The following is a 25,518-nucleotide window of genomic DNA, read 5'->3' on the forward strand; positions in this document are numbered from 1 at the left end:
GTTACGTGCCATTTAACGCAGTATAGTTCAGTATGTTTCTGCAAGTTTAATGTCGTATATTTCAGTGCGTTACCTGTAATTTAATGCAGTGTAGTTCAGTGCGTTACTGCAAGTTTAACACTATATATTTCTGTGAGTTACGTGGCATTTAACGCAGTATATTAAGTGCGTTGCTGCAAGTTTAGCGCAGTATATTTCAGTGCATTATGTGCCATTTAACACAGTATAGTTCAGTGTGTTACCGCAAGTTTAATGCCATATATTTCTGTGCACCAGTGCACGTTTAATGCAGTATATTCAGTGCATTACTGCAAGTTTAACGCCGTATATTTCATTGCATTATGTGATGTTTAACGCAGTATATTTCTGTGCGTCACTGCACGTTTGACGCAGTATATTGCAGTGCGTCGGTGCAGCTTTACTGCAGTATATTATAGTGTATCAGTGGCGTGTGTCTGTGTAGTGACTACTAAAGTTAAAGTGCATCTATTTCCACATATTTATTACATTTTGTTAATAAGCTCCCCCCATCATGTCTGGGAGGACAACAAGGAGAGGCAGACGTTCCTATGGCACGGTGTATGTGTCCACAGGCAAATCTGGACATGTGTACCTTGTGTACTAAAAGAAAAAAATAGATTTGTATACATATTAACAGTGAGATTGAACACTAATCCCCAGAAACCAACACAATGGTAACAATACAATAGTGTACTAATAGTAATTAACAGTAAAAAATAAATTCTAATTAAAGTGATATCTTCCAAGATGTGCCAGTTCCTTGCTGTTGATAGAAAAGAAGTTCCTTCACCAAAAGACAGAAGAAAATACACCTTGTAAAAATAGATATCTGCTTACCAGATACCAATGACCCCTTTATTTAAAAATAGAGTCACTAGCGCTTTTGCAGGAATGTGCCTGCTCACACCTGCCTTTCCATCTGGGGGATTCTGCCCCCTGTGAATTTGCAGAATGTGCTGTACCACAATGGCAGGTTCCCAGTCACTATTTCTTTTCATGTAAGGCCATTCCAGCTCTGTACCATCACGTGGAAGGCAATGTTGTGGCATCATTGGGCAAGGCATTCAGCCGCAAAGTCCACATTACTGCTGACACGTGGTCCAGCAAGCATGGTCAGGGGTGATAAATTTCATTCAAAACCAACTCTGCTTGCAACTCGGAAGGATGCAGTACAGGGCTCAGTGCTGCAGCTTGTGCTCCCACGTCTCCATACAGCTAGTGGTGATGATGCAAGATTTGTCAGCTCTACCTCCTCCTCCATGTCCTCCTCTGCTGACCACAAGTACCCCCTAAGCGTTCAAGGATCTATTCAATGAGTCAGGCTAAAAGGTACCATGCAGCTGGTGTGTCTAGGGGGCAGGAACCACACCGGATCAGAGATTCTTGCAGCTCTGCAGGGGCAGACCCAGAGGTGGTTCACGCCGTGCCAGCTGGTGCCAAGAATGGTGATGTGCGATAATGACACAAACCTCCTGTCCACCCTTAGACATATCCTCAATTTGGTGGTGCAGCATTTCTTAAATAGGTACCCAGGGTTGAAAGATCTGCTAAAACAGGCCAGAAGAGTCTGTAACCATTTTAGACGCTCATACACAGCCAGTGCTCAGTTGGCTGAAATTCAGCGGGAATTCCACCTGTCCATAAACCGCCTGATTTGTGACATGCCCACCAGGTGGAACTCGACTTTGGCAAAGCTGCAGCGGCCGCATATGCAGCAGAGGGCCGTCAACAAGTACCTGTGTGAGTACAGCATAACGACAGGCTCAGGCCAGCTTAGCTTTTTCTCCCCACGCCAATGGCTGCTCAAAAACGATGTATGCACTGTACTGTCACCATTTGAGGAGGCCACAAGGATGGTGAGTCATGATAAGGAATGTGGCGAAACATACACTAAAGCGGCCAGGGCAGCAAAGTGTAGCAAAGGAGGTGGGACTTTATATGAAGCTCGTGGTGACAAAAAGAACAAAATGGTGGGAGGTAAAATTTGTTTAATATCGCATAGAAACATATTGAACCAACATAGAATTGCACATACATGAAGATGCACCCGTAACTAGGCGCCAAAATCTATAGTAGCAAAAACTGGTAGTAACATGTTTACAATCATGTACAATAATAGTAAAATTTAGGAGGTCCACCAGTGTTCATGCAATGTAAAAGCATTAAAGGGGTAACAACTGCACGGTCAATAGTCCTTGAATCCTTAAACGGTAGAATTGTAAAAACTTTCATATCATAATCTGTGTATAAATAGTTCACAACATGAATTAGCTCGACGCGTTTCGCGGCTTGAAACTTCATGTATGTGCAATTCTATGTTGGTTAAATATGTTTCAATGCGATATTAAACAAATTTTACCTCCCACCATTTTGTTCTTTTTGCCACCACTAGCTTCATATAAAGTCCCACCTCCTTTGCTACACTTTGCTGCCCTGGCCGCTTTAGTGTATGTTTCGCCATAGTTGACAGGGATGGAGGCACATGGCTTCACCCAGCCATAATAGCCTCATTTAAAGTCCCAATTTCCCTAGTCCCCCCTCTTAATTTTTATGATAAGGAATGTATCGGTGACACAATCCATGTTGTGTTCCTCCTGGAGCAGACTTTGTGTGGCATTATGAACAGGGCACTTGAGGCAGAGCAACGGGAGGAAGAGGAGGACTTTCTTTCCTCTCAAGGCCCATTTTATGCAGGTTCCTACACCACAGAACACACAAGAGGAGAGAGAGGAGGAGGATTCTTGCAGTTTTGGAGGCACTGAAGCAGAGGAAGACATATATAAAACAGTAGGGATGGTCCTGGTGTTCGAATCGAACGTAAGTTTGACTCGAACATCGGGTGTTTGTTCGCAAACGAACCGAACATATGGGACGTTCTTGGCAAATTTGAGTGCCGCAGAGTACCCCATAATGCACTGCGAGATCGCAGTGCATTGACAGCTGCTGATTGGCCAAAGCATGCTTTGGACAGTCACAGCGTGATCTGCTTTGAGAGCCATGATTGGCCAAAGGCAGGGTGCCTTTGGCCAATCATGGCTCAGGGGGCTAGGGTCACGCCCCACACTATAAAAGGGTGCTTGCACAGTGGTCATATGTAGTGTGATTTGTAGAGGAGACTGAGAGAACTTGAGCTAGATTAGGCAGGTTGGTTAGTGGCGTGCAGGCAGTTTGATTGATATATATATATTTATATATATATATATATATATATATATATATATATATATATATATATACATACATACATATACAGTGCATTCAGTGTAGACTATTTATACAGTGCAGTCAGTGTACAGTATATAATACAGTGCATTGAAGTGGTTAAGGGGAACTCTATGAAAGAATTAGGAAAAAAAACGGCATGGGGTCCCCCCTAAAATCCATACCAGGCCCTTCAGGTCTGGTATGGATTTTAAGGGAAACTCCACGCTAAAATTTAAAAAAAAAACATTTATCCCAGACTCTTATCTGAGCAAGCAGCCTGGCAGGCCAGGAAAGGGGGGGATGAGCGAGTGCCCCCCCTCCTGAACCATGCCAGGCCGCTTGCCCTCAACATGGGGTAGGTGCTTTGTGGTCCTCCCCAAAGCACCTTGTGCCCATGTTGATGGGGACAAGAGCTTTTTTCCGACAACCCTGGCCATTGGTTGTCGGGGTCTGCGGGCGGGGGGCTTATTGGAATAAGGGGGCCCCCAGATCCCACCCCCCCATGTAAATGGGTATTGGGTACATACCCCTACCCATTTATTAAAAAAAAGTGTCAAAAAGTAAAACCACAACAGACAGTTTTCAACCATTCCTTTAAAAAAAAAAAGTGTCCCGCAATGTCCATCCATCTTCAAACAACGCCGCCCGATGGACCCGATAAAAAAAAAAAAAAAAAAAAGCTCCACCTTAATAGGAGGCCTCCCAGGGAATCCTGCCTCTTGGCTGTGAAAGCTGTTATATAGGCAAGGGTGGGGCCACCCTGTGATGTAACCGAGTGACCCCGTATCCTTCTGATGTCATGTGATGTCATGTGACGTCAAGAGGGGGCAGGGTCATCCAGTTACATTAGCGGGTGGCCCCGCCCTTGCTTATCTACCAGCTGTCAAAGCCAAAAGACAGCAGTCGTCAGGAGGCCTCCTATGGAAGCAGAATTTTTTTTTCTATTTTTCGGGTCCGTCGGCGTGATTGACGATGGATGGACATCGCGGGACTTCTTTTTTTTTTTAATAAAGGAATTGTCAAAAACTGTCTATTGTGGTTTTTACTTTTTGACACTTTTTTGGTGAATGTACCCCTACCCAACTTACCCGATACCCATTCACATAGGGGGCCGGGATCTGGGGGCCCCCTTGTTAAAGGGGGCTTTCAGAGTACGATAAGCCCCCCCACCCACCGACCCCCGTCAACCAATGGCCAGGGTTGTCAGAAAGAGGCCTTTGTCCCCATCAACATGGGGAAAAGGTGCTTTGGGGGGACTCCAAAGCGTCCTCCCCATGTTGAGGGCGTGTGGCCTGGTATGGTTCAGGAGGGGGTGTGCTCGCTCCCCCCCCATCCTGTCCTCCAGGCTGTATGCTCAGATAAGGGTCTGATATGGATTTGAGGGCAGAATCAACGCCAATATTTTTTCCTCGATTTTTCATCTATATTGCCGGGAGCTGGCAATACATTACAGCTGCGTGCAAGTTTAAATTACATTGTTTCCTTTAAAAAAGTCATTTTGCTGCACTCACACAGATCCACCACTTTACAGGCAGACTAAGGGGACTCCCCAGGCACGATATTTAACCACTTCCCGCTAGTAAATGGCTTTTCTCAGTTCACGCTGACTCCAACAGAGATGGAGAGCTTTCCAGTCAAAGATCCACTGGCTTACTGGGTCATGAGAATAAACCACTGGCCAGAACTAGGGATGAGCCGAACACCCCCCTGTTCGGTTCGCACCAGAACATGCGAACAGGAAAAAAGTTCGTTCGAACATGCGAACACCGTTAAAGTCTATGGGACACGAACATGAATAATCAAAAGTGCTAATTTTAAAGGCTTATATGAAAGTTATTGTCATAAAAAGTGTTTGGGGACCTGGGTCCTGCCCCAGGGGACATGGATCAATACAAAAAAAAGTTTTAAAAACGGCCGTTTTTTCAGGAGCAGTGATTTTAATAATGCTTAAAGTCAAACAATAAAAGTGTAATATCCCTTTAAATTTCGTACCTGGGGGGTGTCTATAGTATGCCTGTAAAGGAGCGCATGTTTCCTGTGTTTAGAACAGTCTGACAGCAAAATGACATTTTGAAGGAAAAAACTCATTTAAAACTACTCGCGGCTATTGCATTGCCGACAATACACATAGAAGTTCATTGATAAAAACGGCATGGGAATTCCCCAAAGGGGAACCCCGAACCAAAATAAAAAAAAAAAAATGACGTGGGAGTCCTCCTAAATTCCATACCAGGCCCTTCAGGTCTGGTATGGATATTAAGGGGAACCCCGGCCAAAATTAAAAAAAAAAAATGACGTGGGGTTCCCCCTAAATTCCATACCAGACCCTTCAGGTCTGGTATGGATTTTAAGGGGAACCCCGCGCCAAAAAAAAAAAAAAAAAAACGGCGTGGGGTCCCCCCAAAAATCCATACCAGACCCTTATCCGAGCACGCAACCTGGCAGGCCGCAGGAAAAGAGGGGGGGACGAGAGTGCGGCCCCCCCTCCCTCCTGAACCGTACCAGGCCACATGCCCTCAACATTGGGAGGGTGCTTTGGGGTAGCCCCCCAAAACACCTTGTCCCCATGTTGATGAGGACAAGGGCCTCATCCCCACAACCCTGGCCGGTGGTTGTGGGGGTCTGCGGGCGGGGGGCTTATCGGAATCTGGAAGCCCCCTTTAACAAGGTGACCCCCAGATCCCGGCCCCCCCCCTGTGTGAAATGGTAAGGGGGTACATAAGTACCCCTACCATTTCACGAAGAAAGTGTCAAAAATGTTAAAAATGACAAGAGACAGTTTTTGACAATTCCTTTATTTAAATGCTTCTTCTTTCTTCTATCTTCCTTCATCTTCTGGTTCTTCTGGTTCTTCTGGCTCTTCTGGTTCTTCCTCCGGCGTTCTCGTCCAGCATCTCCTCCGCGGCGTCTTCTGTCTTCTTCTCCTCGGGCCGCTCCGCACCCATGGCATGGGGGGGAGGCTCCCGCTCTTCTCTTCTTCTTTTCTTCTCTTCTTCTCTTCTTCATTTTCTTCTCCGGGCCGCTCCGCAATCCATGCTGGCATGGAGGGAGGCTCCCGCTGTGTGGCGGCGCTCCTCGTCTGACAGTTCTTAAATAACGGGGGGCGGGGCCACCCGGTGACCCCGCCCCCCTCTGACGCACGGTGACTTGACGGGACTTCCCTGTGGCATTCCCCGTGACGTCACAGGGAAGTCCCGTCAAGTCACCGTGCGTCAGAGGGGGGCGGGGTCACCGGGTGGCCCCGCCCCCCCCCCCCCGTTATTTAAGAACTGTCAGACGAGGAACGCCGTCACACAGCGGGAGCCTCCCTCCATGCCAGCATGGATTGCGGAGCGGCCCGGAGAAGAAAAGAAGAAAAGAAGAAGAGAAGAAGAGAAGAAAAGAAGAAGAGAAGAGCGGGAGCCTCCCCCCCATGCCATGGGTGCGGAGCGGCCCGAGGAGAAGAAGATAGAAGACGCCGCGGAGGAGATGCTGGACGAGAACGCCGGAGGAAGAACCAGAAGAGCCAGAAGAACCAGAAGATGAAGGAAGATAGAAGAAAGAAGAAGCATTTAAATAAAGGAATTGTCAAAAACTGTCTCTTGTCATTTTTAACATTTTTGACACTTTCTTCGTGAAATGGTAGGGGTACTTATGTACCCCCTTACCATTTCACACAGGGGGGGGGCCGGGATCTGGGGGTCACCTTGTTAAAGGGGGCTTCCAGATTCCGATAAGCCCTCCGCCCGCAGACCCCCACAACCACCGGCCAGGGTTGTGGGGATGAGGCCCTTGTCCTCATCAACATGGGGACAAGGTGTTTTGGGGGGCTACCCCAAAGCACCCTCCCAATGTTGAGGGCATGTGGCCTGGTACGGTTCAGGAGGGAGGGGGGGCCGCACTCTCGTCCCCCCCTCTTTTCCTGCGGCCTGCCAGGTTGCGTGCTCGGATAAGGGTCTGGTATGGATTTTTGGGGGGACCCCACGCCATTTTTTTTTTTTTTTTTTGGCGCGGGGTTCCCCTTAAAATCCATACCAGACCTGAAGGGTCTGGTATGGAATTTAGGGGGAACCCCACGTCATTTTTTTTTTTAAATTTTGGCCGGGGTTCCCCTTAATATCCATACCAGACCTGAAGGGCCTGGTATGGAATTTAGGGGGACTCCCACGTCATTTTTTTTTTTTAATTTTGGTTCGGGGTTCCCCTTTGGGGAATTCCCATGCCGTTTTTATCAATGAACTTCTATGTGTATTGTCGGCAATGCAATAGCCGCGAGTAGTTTTAAATGAGTTTTTTCCTTCAAAATGTCATTTTGCTGTCAGACTGTTCTAAACACAGGAAACATGCGCCCCTTTACAGGCACACTATAGACACCCCCCAGGTACGAAATTTAAAGGGATATTACACTTTTATTGATTGACTTTAAGCATTATTAAAATCACTGCTCCTGAAAAAACGGCCGTTTTTAAAACTTTTTTTTGCATTGATCCATGTCCCCTGGGGCAGGACCCAGGTCCCCAAACACTTTTTATAACAATAACTTGCATATTAGCCTTTAAAATTAGCACTTTTGATTTCTCCCATAGACTTTTAAAGGGTGTTCCGCGGCATTCGAATTTGCCGCGAACACCCCAAATTGTTCGCTGTTCGGTGAACTTGCGAACAGCCAATGTTCGAGTCGAACATGAGTTCGACTCGAACTCGAAGCTCATCCCTAGCCAGAACTTGCCCAGTATCCAATGGAGCTGCTGGGCTGCCCTGCATCCAGCGTGCTTTCCGAACAGGCTTTCAGTGCTGCTGGATGTTTTGTTACTGATAATAGAACGCGTCTGTCCACAAACTCCGTGGATCGTCTGACATTTATCAAAATGAATCAGTCCTGGATTACCAGCAGCTATGAAGCCCCTGATGTGTTTTTGGGATGTGGAATCTCTGCAGGATTTCTAGGCTGCCTAGCGTTGGGGGTGTTGATATCATCTGGAAGAATTTTTTTGGTGTAGTTTTCATGGGCACAGTTAACACACAAAGACCAACTTTTCCACACCTGTTTGACAGGTGCATATCAATTTAATTTTTAACAGCAAGACCAATTCTTGCTTTCATCAAGAGTACCTCTAAAGGTTTGCGGTGTGAAGGTGCCACCGACACCCAAACACCAATTTTTCCACACCTGTTACTTCTATCCAAAGTCTGTGGAAGAGACATCAGAATTTATCCAAAAAAAATCTTGTTACCAGTGCACTACATTGTGGATCCATCATACAGACTGGCTCCTCAAGCTGTTGCTTACAAAAAATTTCTGAAAATCTGCAAAACAGCGTTAGGGCTTTTTTACATTTTAATAATGTTGAGCTCTGATTCTGATAATGTACCAGATTCAACCTCCTAATAATACATCTATCTGTCTGTTATTCTCAGAGTGGATTAAATATCCAACTATATATCTGGATATTTATATTTACTGCTGCATATGGATATTCAAGAATATTAACTAAATTATACACCAACCTTTTTTTTTTTTTTTTTATCCAACTAGTCGATCCATCAAAACTATAATCGGCCAACTAATCGATTATGAAAGTAATCATTAGTTGCAGCCCTACAGAGGACCCATTTACTAGTTACCTTGAGGAGGGAATAGTAAGATCCTCAGAGACAAAAGTAGGCGGAGTCTTGGTTTAGGGGAACCAATCTGCTCATGTCTAGTAATAATCTTTTTATTTCTATTTTAGTAGATGGACGGGAGATGAGGAAAACCTCAGAGGATTGTCTCACTTTGTCTCCAGACTGTAAAGTAGAAGATGAGGACATCACACAGTATAGTCCAGGAGAAAACCCAACTACCTCAAATGTCCATCCGGCACCACACAGTGTAGATGGACCATCGTATTCCTCTTATCCTGAGGAACCTCAGACTGTGAGGAATGGTGCCGTCCTTCCAACAGATAAGAGGTTTTCCTGTACTGAGTGCGGGAAGTGTTTCCATTCTAAATACCATCTTAATGTGCATAAAAGATCTCACACAGGAGAGAAGCCGTATTCCTGTCCTGAGTGCGGGAAATGTTTTTCAGTGAAGTCTCATCTTTACACACATCAGAGATTTCACACGGGACAGAAGCCGTATTCCTGTCCTGAGTGTGGGAAATGTTTTATACAAAAATCAGACCTTGTCATACATCAGCGATCTCACACTGGGGAAAAGCCGTATTCCTGTCCTGAGTGCGGGAAATGTTTTTCAGTAAAGTTCAATCTTTACACACATCAGAGATCTCACATGGGGGAGAAGCCGTATTCCTGCCCTGAGTGCGGGAAATGTTTTTCAGTGAAGTCTTATCTTTACACACATCAGAGATCTCACACAGATGAGAACCCATATTCCTGTCCTGTGTGTGGGAAATGTTTTTCAGTGAAGTCTGAGCTTTGCACACATCAGAGATCTCACACAGGGGAGAAGCTGTATTCCTGTCCTGAGTGTGGGAAATGTTTTTCACAGAAGTCCAATCTTTACAGACATCAGAAATCTCACATGGGGCAGAAGTCGTATTCCTGTCCTGAGTGCGGGAAATGTTTTTCACAGAAGTCCCATCTTTACACACATCAGAGATCTCATACAGGGCAGAAGCCGTATTCCTGTCCTGAGTGCGGGAAATGTTTTTCAGCGAAGTCCAATCTTTACAGACATCAGAGATCTCACACAGAGAAGAAGCCACTTTCCTGTCCTGAGTGAGGGAATTGTTCCTCACTGAAGTCCTGTCTTCCTGTACATCAGGGATCCCACACAACCCTTGAGGTGTATTAGTGTCTTGAGTGTGGGAAATGTCTTCTATATGAATGTTGCTGGACATCACAGCTCTCATGTGGGGAAGAAGCACACCCTGATATACACCTCAGATATACACCATGGCTGATCTTCATCATGTAATAAACAGTTCATAAGGAGATCAGAGATCACCAAAGACATGGATGAAGTGTTGTACCGTGTTGGCCATTGATAGCAGTAGAAAAATAAAAATGGAGTCATTACCTTTCATTGGCTGAGTACATTTTGTGGTGTACACTCTCACAAACTTTTGAAGGTTCCAATAAAAAAAAAAATGAACAAATGTGAGCAGCATTCACCCAGCCAAGATGAATATTGGCTGTATTTTATTTCATACACTGATTTCATTGGCTCCATCTAGTGGTCATATTGCAGTATTGTGCTATTTTTACTAATGGAAGTTTGTCAGGAAAAATACCCCATTATGGTCATTAGATGGAGCTGACCATCATAGGAAATCACTTTGCTACATTATGGCCAGAATATGTAATGGCTGGATGAATGTTTGTCACATTCGTCCAGTGAATTTTCTATAAGTAGACCCCTTAGTTTTCTTCATCAGACATGGCTTCATACTAATACCTGAGGTCATACTCATACACTTAAAATTGTCAAAACAGCACACAGACCCCCCGATGTATATATACAAGGAGTATCTCATCCAATGCCTTGTTACAGTGCAGTCTTGATTAAGAGAGAAGTTTTTTGTGGATATGGTGATATATGGGGCTCGTCCATGAGTGGATATTTGTGCCCACATGGATGAGTTGTACCCGTATTTCATATCTGAGAGAGAGATCATTTCATAGGGCAGAAGACAGATATCAAAAAACACAAAACTATTGTGCTAGAGTTAGTACTAAAATCCTACATACACTGACTCTTACCCTCAGGCAAAGACATAGGCATTAAGTATCATCTGATGGCAAACTCAGCAATCCTCCACTTTAAAGATATCACCTCCACCAGAGCAAGATTTCACTAGCACCGATCAGCAGGTAATGGATGCCAGTTCAGGGGTATAATCCACCAGCAGCCCGCATGAATGTCAATTAATACTTCCACTACGACAATGATACTCTCAAAATATAAATAAAACAGTCCTCATTGCGCAGACATCCCAGTTAAAGGTTTATTGTAAAAAAGAGGAATGTAACTCACATTCTCATAGTAAGATCATCGCATATAGAAACAACCAGCGTTTCCAACCAACAAGATGGCCTGTCATGTACCTGAGCGGAGACTGAAATGATGAGGTTGGCCTCTCTTGTATCTCCAGCTCAGGCCCCACTGGAAGTGAAACAGAGGGCACCAAGGGACAGGAGGAACATGAGTGCTTGCAGATGTAGGTCAGGGAACTTGCAGCAGCAGATGTGATTTCCAAGGCAGCAGGAGAATCATCAGATCTGGAACTGTAGCCGTGCACAGCAGTTTAGCTGAGGTTAAGGAAGCACTCCACTTGCGCTACAGGGACAGGGTGTGTGGCTGGTCAGAGCCCTCAGCAGACTTGCAGCAGGAACGTTCTACATGGTGCAGAACTGCAGCAGTAGACAGCCGGGCAGACACTCCAGCAGGGCGGTAAGTCAGGATCAGAGGCAGGAACGTGGTCATCGGATAGCCAGGGTCATCAACAGGCGGGCAATGAGGTACCAAATCAGGAGGAGAGCCAAAGTGAGAAATGAGCCGGGTCAGGCACTAACGACAAGACAGAAGCGGAATCCGATATCGGGTCAGGAGTAAGCCAGGTCAGCAACCAAGGGAACACACTGGAGGGACACAGGGAAAGCTGAAGACCAGTCAGCATAGAGCACAGGCAGAAGCATCCTTAAATATCTCATCTAGGGCCAAGAAACATTGTGCACGCTCCCATTCGCATGCGCGTCTTCATATGCGCATTCCTGTTGGCCGTTCTGTGAACATTTATTTTGACATGCACATTTCTATTAGCCAAACGTCTTCTGACTTGCACATTTCTATTAGCCAAAGTCTTCTGACATGCACATTTCTATTAGCCAAACGGCTGGTTGGTATTCTCTGACATGGCCGCTGGGTCCCAGCACGTGATTGTGTCACATGTTCTAACCCCTCCCTACGCGTTTCGTCATCAGATGATGTCATCAGGGGCGTGGCTAGACGTACAATATGGCTATTTATATAGGCGACAGCTTATGCAAAATAGCGGATATTAGCTGCGTTCCAGATAAACTGAAATAAAACCAAAGGCTATTCACAATGAAGGAAGGCACATAGATTACAATCCTTAGTAAAAATGATAATATATCCAACTCTCAAAGATGTCACCCCCTAATAAGGAATTGAATCGCAGTCATTCAAAGTTATAGTAGACACTTATTAACTATAGACAACTTAAAGTGTTCCTAAACCCAGTAATATGAAATTGGTTCATCGGCTCCCCCCCCCCCCCCACAGTGCCCACAGCTTATAAATCTTTTTACATTAAAATACTGCCAGTATATACCTTTTTGTATGATCTGTATACCACGGTTACATGATAAACTGCAGAGTTTCTCCAAAGCACTCGCATATCAAAGTGAGTTTCCCAATAGAAGTCAATAGAAACAAAGATAATTTGTTCCGCATTAATTTCTATTGCATGCAATATCGCATGTTGCCAGAGGTGGGGGGGGCATCAGAGAGCCCTGGAAATACTCAGGGACAGCTCGGCTGAACTCAGAAACCCTCGGAAAGGCTCGGGAATGGAGTATTTCCAAGTGATTCCGTGTATTTCCGGCACCCCCCACACCTCTGGCCAAATGTGGTACTGCACACCACATTAGCTTGAATTTTGCTCGTCTTTCAAAACGCTCGTTAACCACGTTACTCGTTAACCAAGGTTCCACTGTATATCTAAAGATTCAACACCATAATTAACACCATATTACAAACAAAAAAATTCAAGGTCAACATAAATATTTATATAAAAGAATATATATATCTTGCTCATGGCAACATCTATAATTAACCATTGTTGATAAAAGAATTAATATTCCATTCAATATTCATACCGAATGGGGTGTAGGTTTTAGCTTGATATATCCACCTTGTTTCTAACCTAGAAACCTCTCTGACTACATTGCTACCCCTCCAATGACTAGTAAACCTATCTATTCCTAAAAAGATGGTACCCTCAGGATTACGATTATGTAGCAAAGCATAATGCTTGGACAAGCTATGCTTTAGAAATCCTTTCCTAATATTAGCTATATGCGAATTCAATCTTGTCTGTAGCGTACGGACAGTGGAATCAATGTACTGAAGACCGCATGGACAACGGATGAAATACACAACATTTTTGGATGAGCATGTAATAAAGGGCTTAATAGGAAAATGTTCATGGGTTGAGGTAGACTCAAAAGAGTCAATTCTCCTACATCTCTGAGCATTAATTTTACAGACTGGACATTTCCTACATGGAAAAAAAAAACACATACTTAGAAAAAAAGAAAGTTGTTTAGGGGGGTCAATAACTCTGGGTAATATCTGTAGTCTCAATGGGGGAGCACACCTATAGACCACCCGTGTGTTATCAGGGAGATGCAGTCCCAAAACTCTCTCACTCTGCAGTACGCTCCAATGTTTCTGCATAATCCTCCTTACCTCATAATGCTGATTGGAATATGTGGTAAAGAGGGCAAACCTGAAGCTATCATCATGAATGGTTTCAGTTGTTCAATAAATCGGGGTTGGGTTTGTTACAGTTTATGCTAAGAAAAAGCAAAAACTCCTTAAATTGGATGAAGCAGTTGGTGTTCTCGAGGAAAAATTTAACCCGTATAAAGGTAATGATGATTACAATAAAAAACCTTTAAGAAAACACCTTGAGAAAGAGGAGATGGAGCAAACGAACAAGAAGAAGAAAAAGTATCTTAGGGATGTATCAGATTACAAAAACAACAGTGTTTTCAGAAGGCAGACCAAGAAAATCTCAGGAGCCATAGTAAAACAGGGTGGGGAGGGTAGAACCAGGGATTTGAACTGTCAGACTCAAGTTGGTCTCCCTGGTACACCTCACCTTCCTGGCTTAGGAAATTATGGGCCAAACTATCCTCAGTCCCCTTGTTCACAACCTAAGGAAGGTTTTCGGGGACGGGTCGTCCAGTCCCTTCCAATTCTCATCCCACTACTACCTTTAGCCGGTTCAATCCACTGAGTAGTAGAGAACTTCCCGGGTGAGGAGAGGTATATCACTGACAACCCATCTAATTGGGTACCCCAGTATAATTAGCAGGAGGATTATTCCCCAAGGGTGCCTTTGGGTACCAACTACTGGCATCAGCAGAACCACCTGTCTGAATCTAATCATACGGGGAGAGGTGGTTCATTTAGTGGCAATTTCAATAACAACCTTTTTTTCCTGGGCCCCAAATCTGAAAAGAAGCATAGATCCAAAAGGGGCTCCCGAGGTGGGAGGTGGATCTGCTCAAAAAAGAAGGCGGTCAGAAAGATTCTGGCCTTTTTAATTTAAGCACAGCTACCATTACTAAGTGTTAATAAAATACTGCGCTAACAGTCTAAATGGAAAGTGAAGCTGCAACTAAAAGTGTTATACGACACAAATCAGAATAATGAAGGTTTCAAATTTGTTCAATGACCGTGAGGGAGCAAATTTCAAACCGTGGTTCAATACATGCATTTCTGTCGTAATGGTAGCTGTAATAAAGAAAAAAAGTTGCGCTAATAAGAAATATGGTGAAAAAAAATTGAATACCAAGCATATATTGATAATACATATAAAAAAAAAGCAAAGTGATAATGAATACACCAATGATACAAACGTGCAGACATATAAGGTACTAATAAACTAATGTCCATACATTAGGTGCACAGCAAAGTGAAGAAAAATTATACAATGATTGGTACATAGGAAGTCCATATAAAAAAGACAGATCCCAAAGTGACGAGTCTAAATCTTCATTGAAGTGAAAAAGTGCATTGATGAGACCTCCACCCTTAAGAAATTACTGCCGCTTACCAGAGAGCGTTGGTCCCTTATTACAGGGGACCACGCTAAGCAGATGGCTATAACCCCAGCCAGGGATCAAACAGGCAGGCAATGGATACCACAGCGTCCGTACGAATCCTCACCATAAATTGCAGCAAAGTGATGTGTTTGCCAGAAAAAAACACAAAATGCTCCACATAGCGTAAATCTTTTAACATTTATTGTAATTAAAAAAGGCCAAATGCGCACTTACAAATTGGCGAAATGTTATCAGCAAATATCTGAAAGCAAGCCGGCCGGCTTCATTTAGCCCGTAGCTTCCGGTACTTGGTCGTGCAGCAGTGACGTCAGGACGTAGCTCCTCCTCCCTACGTCATTTCGTCACTAGCAGATGTGGTCACGGGATACGGGCGTCGTCCTGACGTACCACTTATATACAGGGAAGTCCCGCCTCACTCAGACGAGACACACTGGGCGCCATCCCACTTAAGGGAAAAAACTGAGGGCAACTAAATACATTATACCTCATGACCCATGGTGCACAAAGGCAAATAGAGATAGGATAAAATTGTAAATAAAAAATATGTTAAGTGCGGAGCCATAGCCACATATATGTGAAATAAGTGTCTGGAAACCGTCAAACAAAAAAAATATACAATATAAAATTGTCGAATGAATTAAAAAAATTAAAAAAGCACCGCTATTAATGCAGGTACCTTAACACGAACGGTCCCTGAAAGACTCAATCCAATTTGAATGGCTAAGTCAGTCAGATCGGAGTTTAATTGGATGGTATATAAATAAATCATAACAGCTAAATAACTATCATGATATATATACAATGTCTAAAAATGAAAATATGTAAAAGTATGGAAAAATTATATTTAAAAAATTAACAGAAACTAAAAAAATAAAAATGTAAAAAATTACAGTATCTCCCCGAAATGGAAGGGCGCCCTCCAAGAGGAGATAAATGCAATGACACTATCAGATATTAGGTCTTAACATAGCAATCAAAATCACCAACAGTAAATGAGAGTGGATAATCCAGGACATCATAAAACCCACAGGGAATAAGCAAAAAGCACAAATAAGATACACAAACAAAATAAAGAGTCAAAATCAATCCTAAATTAAACCAGAATATCTAGGAATTATCGATAAAGGAATTGACATCTACATCAATGTTGAGGCCGAAAGGAGTGTAAGTCTTTAACCTATGAACCCAAGCCATCTCTAATCGTGAGATGCTTCTAACAAGAACACTGCCCCTCCAATGGGGCCTGAATTTGTCAATTCCCCAAAAAAATGGTGCCTGAGGGATGTCTACCATGGGAGGTAAGGTAATGTTTTGATACCGAGTGCTTAGTGAATCCCCTCCTTATGTTGTTAATATGCTCAATTAATCGCACCTGTAGGGGTCTCTTGGTCCGGCCCACATATTGCAGGCCACATGGGCACTGCAGCATATAGACGACCCCAGAGGTGGAGCAGGTGATAAAAGGCTCAATGGTAAAGGATTTCAGCAATATAGTCCCTTCTTTGGATTTAGATGACATGGAGGTAAAATTGGTTAAAAATAAAAAGGACATACAGTTGGGTATAGAGCTGGCCTTGTGGGTTCGTTATATAGACCTTACTATTGGCATACGTAACAATGAATTCATCACCTCCACATACTTTAAACCGACGGATAGGAATTCCTTTATTCCCAAAGATAGCTGTCACCATGCTTCGTGGCTGAGATCTGTACCTAAAAGCCAGTTTCTCAGACTAAAACGTAATTGTACTGATGCTGCCACTTTCCAGACTCAGGCACAAATTTTAACCCAGAGGTTTTGGGCCAAGGGTTATTCTTCGGATTTTGTTGCCAGTACTTTGGATCAAGTGGTTAAAGTGGATCGCAAAGACCTACTTACTGTGCGAGCAGAGGGTCCAGTGGATGCTTCCTATCGCTGTCCCTTTATCACTGATTTTTCCTGCCAACACTCTAGGGTCAAACATATCATCAATAAGTATTGGTATATTCTTAAAAATGATAGGGTGTTGACATTCATCTTACCAGACAAACCTCAGGTTGTTTTCAGGGGGGCACCGTCACTTAAAGACAAAGTGGCACCCAACATTCTTGACCCTCCAACTCCCAGGTTTACTTTCTTTTCTGAGCTTACCGGGTATTACCAATGTAGGAGGTGTCAGGTCTGTTCTATTAACGGGTGCAGGACCAGGAGGTCTCTGAATTTTACCTCCGCTTGCACCCTGAAATCCTTTACCATTGAGCCTTTTATCACCTGCTCCACCTCTGGGGTCGTCTATATGCTGCAGTGCCCATGTGGCCTGCAATATGTGGGCCGGACCAAGAGACCCCTACAGGTGCGATTAATTGAGCATATTAACAACATAAGGAGGGGATTCACTAAGCACTCGGTATCAAAACATTACCTTACCTCCCACGGTAGAGATCCCTCAGGCACCATTTTTTTGGGAATTGACAAATTCAGGCCCCATTGGAGGGGCAGTGTTCTTGTTAGAAGCATCTCATGATTAGAGATGGCTTGGGTTCATAGGTTAAAGACTTACACTCCTTTCGGCCTTAACATTGATGTAGATGTCAATTCCTTTATCGATAATTCCTAGATATTCTGGTTTAATTTAGGATTGATTTTGACTCTTTATTTTGTTTGTGTATATTATTTGTGCTTTTTGCTTATTCCCTGTGGGTTTTATGATGTTCTGGTTTATCCACTCTCATTTACTGTTGGTGATTTTGATTGCTATGTTAAGACTTAATATCTGATAGTGTCATTGCATTTATCTCCTCTTGGAGGGCGCCCTTCCATTTCGGGGAGATACTGTAATTTTTTAAGTTTTTATTTTTTTAGTTTCTGTTAATTTTTTTCATATAATTTTTCCATACTTTTACATTTTTTCGTTTATAGACATTGTATATATATCATGATAGTTATTTAGCTGTTATGATTTATTTATATACCATCCAATTAAGCTCCGATCTGACTGACTTAGCCATTCAAATTGAATTGAGTCTTTCAGGGACCGTTCGTGTTAAGATACCTGCATTAATAGCGGTGCTTTTTTTATTTTTTATTTTTGTAATTCATTCGGCAATTTTATATTGTATATTTTTCCGTTTGACGGTTTCCAGACACTTATTTCACATATATGTGGCTATGGCTCTGCACTTAACATATTTTTTATTTACAATTTTATCCTATCTCTATTTGCCTTTGTGCACCATGGGTCATGAGGTATAATGTATTTAGCTGCCCTCAGTTTTTTCCCTTAAGTGGGATGGCGCCCAGTGTGTCTCGTCTGAGTGAGGCGGGACTTCCCTGTATATAAGCGGTACGTCAGGACGCCGCCCGTATCCCGTGACCACGTCCGCTAGTGACGAAACGACGTAGGGAGGAGGAGCTACGTCCTGACATCACCGCTGCACGTCCAGTACCGGAAGCTATGGGCTGATCTGAAGCCAGTCGGCTTGCTTTCCTATATTTGCTGATAACATTTTGCCAATTTGTAAGTGTGCATTTGGCCTTTTTTAATTACAATAAATGTTAAAAGATTTACGCTATGTGGAGCATTTTGTGTTTTTTTCTGGCAAACACATCACTTTGCTGCAATTTATGGTGAGGATTTGTACGCTGTGGTATCCATTGCCTGCCTATGTGATCCCTGGCTGGGGTTATAGCCATCTGCTTAGCGTGGTCCCCTGTAATAAGGGACCAACGCTCTCTGGTAAGCGGCAGTAATTTCTTAAAGGTGGAGGTCTCATCAATGCACTTTTTCACTTCAATGAAGATTTAGACCACTCGTCACTTTGGGATCTGTCTTTTTTATATGGACTTCCTATGTACCAATCATTGTATAATTTTTCTTCACTTTGCTGTGCACCTAATGTATGGACATTAGTTTATCAGTACCTTATATGTCTGCACGTTTGTATCATTGGTGTATTCATTATCACTTTGCTTTTTTTTTATATGTATTATCAATATATGCGTGGTATTCAATTTTTTTTCACCATATTTCTTATTAGCGCAACTTTTTTTCTTTATTACAGCTACCATTATGACAGAAGAAAAGCATGTATTGAACCACGGTTTGAAATTTGCTCCCTCACGGTCATTGAACAAATTTGAAACCTTCATTTATTATTCAGAAGTACATTCGGAAAATTCTACTTCAGTATTTAGGGACCTGGTTACTAAAGATCCTAGAGCAATTACAGATAAAAAAATAATAGGAGGGAATTTATGTATACACCATGGGTTATATCTGATTGTACCTTCAGGACACAGGTACATATTCATACACCATGGGATTATATAAGATCGTATCTTCAGGACACAGGCACATATTCATACACCATGGGATTATATAAGATCGTATCTTCAGGACACAGGCACATATTCATACACCATGGGATTATATAAGATCGTATCTTCAGGACACAGGCACATATTCATACACCATGGGATTATATAAGATCGTATCTTCAAGACACAGGCACATATTCATACACCATGGGATTATATAAGATCGTATCTTCAGGACACAGGCACATATTCATACACCATGGGATTATATAAGATCGTATCTTCAGGACACAGGCACATATTCATACACCATGGGATTATATAAGAACGTATCTTCAGGACACAGGCACATATTCATACACCATGGGAAATCCCCACAATCATTCTCGGGGACTTCAACTTCAATTCATTCGCTGGTCATCTCTCGCCTCGACTACTGCAACTCCCTTCTCATTGGCTTACCTTTACATAGTCTATCACCTCTTCAATCCATCATGAATGCTGCTTCCAGACTCATCCACCTTACCAATCGCTATGTGTCTGCCACTCCTCTCTGTCAATCCCTTCACTGGCTTCCGCTCGAACAAAGAATTAGATTCAAAATACTAACAACTACATACAAAGCCATCCACAATTTCGCCCCCAGCTACATCACTAGCTTAGTCTCTAAATACCAACCTACTCGCTCTCTTTGTTCCTCTCAAGACCTCCTGCTCTCTAGCTCCCTCGTCACCTCCTCCCATGCTCGCCTCCAGGACTTTTCCAGAGCCTCTCCAATCCTATGGAATGCCCTACCCCAATCTGTACGCTTATCTCCTACTTTATTAGCTTTTAGACAATCCCTAAAAACCCTTCTCTTCAGAGAAGCCTACCCTACCAACACCTAACAACTGTATTTTCATTTTCTCCATCAGCTCATCCCCCACAGTTATTACCTTTTGTTTCCTCTTGACCCTCCCTTCTAGATTGTAAGCTCTAAGGAGCAGGGCCCTCTGATGCCTCCTGTATTGATTTGTATTGTAAGTGTACTGTCTGCCCTCATGTTGTAAAGCGCTGCGCAAACTGTTGGCGCTATAAAAATCCTGTATAATAATAATAATAAGATCGTACCTTCAGGACACAGGCACATATTCATACACCATGGGATTATATAAGATCGTACAATCAGGACACAAGCGCATATTCATACACCATGGTATTATATAAAATCGTACCTTCAGGACACAGACACATATTTATACATCATGGTATTATATAAGATCGTATCTTCAGGACACGGATACATATTCATACACCATGGGATTATATACGATTGTACCTTCAGGACTAGGGATGAGTCTGATGTTCGAGTCGATCGTAAGTTCAAATCGAACATCAGGTGTTCGCCGAACAGCGAACAATATGCGGTGTTCGTGGCAAATTCGAAAGCTGCCGGAACACTGTTAAAGTCTATGGGACACTAACATGAAAAATCAAAAGTGCTAATTTTAAAGGCTTATATGCAAGTTATTGTCATAAAAAGTGTTTGGGGACCTGGGTCCTGCCCCAGGGGACATGGATCAATGCGAAAAAAAGTTTTAAAAGCTACTGTTTTTTCGGGAGCAGTGATTTTAATAATGCTTAAAGTGGTTGTAAACCCTTACAGACCACTTTTACCTACAGGTAAGCCTGTAGGTGCAAGAAATATCTCCTAAACCTAGATGGTTTAGGAGATATTTCCAAAAGACAGGCGCCGATGTCTACGGTGCATGCGCACTGAGCGTGCCGTTTCTAACGGCGATCATGCCGTTAGTGACAGCACCAGCGCGCATGCGCGGGAGTGACGTCATTGCGGCTCTAGCCAATCACAGCGCTGGAGCCGTGATACCCAGAAAGAAGATGGACGCTTCGTGGAAGAGGGGACAGCGGTGACATCGCAGGCTCCTGTGTCAGGTAAGTGACACATAATGGGCCACTATGCGATGCATAGTAGCCCATTATGCTTTACCTTTGCAGGGAAACAAAGAGGAAGTAAACCCATCAGGGTTTACTTCCTCTTTAAAGTGAAACAATAAAAATGAAATATTCCTTTAAATATCGTGCCTGGGGGGTTGTCTATAGTATGCCTGTAAAGTGTCACAGTTTTCGCGTGTTTAGAACAATACCACAGCAAAATGACATTTCTAAAGAAAAAATTGTCATTTAAAACTGATCGCGGCTGTAATGAATTGTAGGGTCTCGGCAATATAGATAAAATCATTGAAAAAAAGAGCATGGGTTCCCCCCCAGTCCATTACCAGGCCCTTTGGGTCTGGTATGAAAATTAAGGGGAACCCCGAACCAAAATGTAAAAAAAAATGGTGTGGGGTCCCCCTAAAATCCATACCAGGCCCTTCAGGTCTGGTATGGATATTACGGGGAACCCCGCACCAAATTAGAAAAAAAAATGGCATAGGGGCCCCCCCCCAAAATCCATACCAGACCCTTATCCGAGCACGCAACCTGGCAGGCCTCAGGAAAAGAGGGGGGGACGAGAGAGCACCCCCCTCCTGAACCGTACCAGGCCACATGCCCTCAACATGGGGAGGGTGCTTTGGGGTCGCCCCCAAAGCACCTTGTCCCCATGTTGATAGGGAGAAGGGCCTCATCCCCACAACCCTTGCCGGTGGTTGTGGAGGTCTGCAGGCGGGGGGCTTATCGGAATCTGGAAGCCCCATTTAACAAGGGGACCCCCAGATCCCGGCCTCCCCCCGTGTGTGAATTGGTATAGGGTACGATGTATCTCTACCATTTCACAAAAAAAAGTGTCAAAATGGTAAAAAAGACAAGAGACAGCTTGAGACAAGTCCTTTATTAAAAATAAATAAATAAAAAATAACTGAGGGCGGGGACACCCGGTGAGGTAACTGGATGACCCCGCCCCCCTCTGACGCCACGGGGGCTTCCCCATAGCTCATTATAGTGTTCTCTGCAAGTCCACTGCTTCCACTTTGCATCGACTTCAACAAACTTATTTTTCTGAAAAAAATCCACCAATCAATGAAAATCACCACTAAGGGGGCGCCCTCACCATCACGTCTGTAAGAGGTGGAAGAAGGCGTGGCTACACTACAGCTGGCACAGTTTGGAGCACCGAGAACTTTACACCTTATCAACTTTTCATTGATTGGTGGATTGATTTGAGCAAAATAAGTTCATTGAAATTAATGCAAAGTGGAAGCAGTGGACTTGCAGAGAACAGTATATTGAGCACAAAATATTGTATGATTACATGATTTTGCACAGATTTTTAGTTAATTAAATATAGCAACAAATATTATAAGATTAAAGAAGTAGGTGCAAAGTGGAAGCAGTGGATCTGCAGTGAACAGCATCTTGAGCACAAAGCACTTTATGTTGTATATGAATTTGCACATGGCTCAGTTTACTTATATTAATAATAAAAACCATAAGATCAATGAAGTAGGTGTAAAGTGGAAGCAGTAGATCTGGGAGTATGCTATATGGCCCCTAACCTGAGGGAGGAAGAGGAGACGGATCTCCTATCACAAATTGGATTAGCAGCAAGGATGGGAAGTGTTATCATAATGGGGGATTTTAATTATCCAGACATAGACTGGGCGGAGGGAACCTTTAAGGCTCGCCAGTTCCTTAATGTCTTGCAGGACAATTTTATGGGTCAGATGGTAGACGCACCAACTAGAAATAAAACATTACTGGATCTACTGATTACCAACAATACAGACCTGATCACAGATGTGGAAATACGGGGCAATTTAGGTAACAGCGATCACAGGTCAATTAGTTTCAGTATAAATCACACAAATAGGAAACATGAAGGTAACACAAAGACACTGAACTTCAAAAGAGCCAACTTCCCTAAACTACAAACCTTGCTAAAAGGCATAAATTGGGATAAAATATTAGGAACAAAGAATACGGAGGAGAGATGGGTTTGCTTTAAGAGCATATTAAATAAGGGCATTAGCCAATGTATCCCATTGGGTAATAAATTTAAAAGAGCGGACAAAAATCCTGGATGGCTTAACTCCAATGTAAAAATGCATATAAAAGCAAAGGAGAAGGCCTTCAAAAAATACAAGGTTGAGGGATCATCCTCAGCATTCAGACTTTATAAAGAATGCAATAAGAAATGTAAGGGTGCAATTAGGACGGCTAAGATAGAACATGAAAGACACATAGCGGAGGAGAGCAAAAAAAATCCCAAGAAATTCTTTAAGTATGTAAACAGTAAAAAAGGGAGACAGGCCATATTGGCCCCATAAAGAATGAGGAAGGACATCTGGTTACAAAGGATGGGGAGATGGCGAAGGTATTGAATTTATTCTTCTCCTCAGTCTTCACGAGTGATTCGGGGGGCTTCAGTAACCAAAACTGCAGTGTTTATCCTCATGACACAACACAGGAAGCACCTACATGGTTAACAGAGGACGGAATTAAAATTAGACTTGAGAAACTTAACATTAATAAATCACCGGGACCAGATGGCTTGCATCCGAGGGTACTTAGGGAACTCAGTCAGGTGATTGCCAGACCGTTGTTCCTAATTTTTACAGACAGTCTATTGACTGGAATGGTACCAGCTGATTGGAGAAAAGCCAATGTAGCACCAATATTTAAAAAGGGCCCAAAAAACATCCCTGGGAATTACAGACCAGTTAGCCTAACATCAATAGTATGTAAACTCTTGGAGGGGATGATAAGGGACTATACACAAGATTTTAGTAATAAGAATGGTATCATTAGCAGTAATCAGCATGGATTCATGAAGAATCATTCTGGCCAAACCAATCTATTAACCTTCTATGAGGAGGTGAGTTGCCATCTAGATAAAGGAAGGCCCGTAGATGTGGTGTATCTGGATTTTGCAAAAGCATTTGACACAGTTCCCCATAAACTTTTTCTGAACAAAATAAGGTCCTTTGGCATGGACCATAGGGTGAGTACATGGATTGAAAACTGGCTACAAGGGCGTGTTCAGAGGGTGGTGATAAATGGGGAGTACTCAGAATGGTCAGGGGTGGGTAGTGGGGTCCCCCAGGGTTCTGTGCTGGGACCAATCCTATTTAATTTGTTCATAAACGACCTGGAGGATGGGATAAACAGTTCAATCTCTGTATTTGCAGACGATACTAAGCTAAGCAGGGCAAAAACTTCTCCGCAGGATGTGGAAACCTTGCAAAAAGACCTGAACAAATTAATGGGGTGGGCAACTACATGGCAAATGAGGTTCAATGTAGAAAAATGTAAAATAATGCATTTGGGTGGCAAAAATATGAATGCAATCTATAGACTGGGGGGAGAACCTCTGGGGGAATCTAGGATGGAAAAGGACCTGGGGGTCCTAGTAGATGATAGGCTCAGCAATGGCAGGCAATGCCAAGCTGCTGCTAATAAAGCAAACAGAATATTGGCATGCATTAAAAGGGGGATCAACTCCAGAGATAAAACGATAATTCTCCCGCTCTACAAGACTCTGGTCCGGCCGCACCTGGAGTATGCTGTCCAGTTCTGGGCACCAGTCCTCAGGAAGGATGTACTGGAAATGGAGCGAGTACAAAGAAAGGCAACAAAGCTAATAAAGGGTCTGGAGGATCTTAGTTATGAGGAAAGGTTGCGAGCACTGAACTTATTCTCTCTGGAGAAGAGACGCTTGAGAGGGGATATGATTTCAATTTACAAATACCACACTGGTGACCCCACAATAGGGATAAAACTTTTTCGCAGAAGAGAGTTTAACAAGACTCGCGGCCACTCATTACAATTAGAAGAAAAGAGGTTTAACCTTAAACTACGTAGAGGGTTCTTTACTGTAAGAGCGGCAAGGATGTGGAATTCCCTTCCACAGGCGGTGGTCTCAGCGGGGAGCATTGATAGCTTCAAGAAACTATTAGATAATCACCTGAATGACCGCAACATACAGGGATATGTAATGTAATACCGACACATAATCACACACATAGGTTGGACTTGATGGACTTGTGTCTTTTTTCAACCTCACCTACTATGTAACTATGTAAGATCAGCAGAGAATATTATTTGAGCTCCTAGCACTTTATATATGAATGTATCCACATATTTTAGTGTATTTCTGATGATTTATGTGCACACACAATAGGACAGCGCTGTGACACATAATGCTCTTCTAGTTGATAAAGGGAATACTTACCTTTGTTACAGCAGCAGTCCGGTAT

General features: G+C 43.2%; 1 protein-coding gene across 1 annotated transcript in view; it reads left to right on the forward strand.

The window, feature by feature from the left end:
• The window catches only part of LOC141121993 (uncharacterized), a 31,253-nt gene extending 20,913 nt beyond the window's left edge, over positions 1-10,340 (forward strand). Inside the window, exon 11 of the mRNA XM_073611779.1 lies at positions 8,937-10,340. Within this exon, the coding sequence (XP_073467880.1) occupies positions 8,937-9,931 (995 nt within the window). The 3' untranslated portion in view covers positions 9,932-10,340. The remainder of the gene's footprint in view (positions 1-8,936) is intronic.
• The last annotated feature ends 15,178 nt before the right edge of the window (positions 10,341-25,518 follow it).

Source organism: Aquarana catesbeiana, unplaced genomic scaffold (genome assembly GCF_042186555.1).
Source record: "Aquarana catesbeiana isolate 2022-GZ unplaced genomic scaffold, ASM4218655v1 unanchor236, whole genome shotgun sequence".
Classification (NCBI taxonomy): domain Eukaryota; kingdom Metazoa; phylum Chordata; class Amphibia; order Anura; family Ranidae; genus Aquarana; species Aquarana catesbeiana.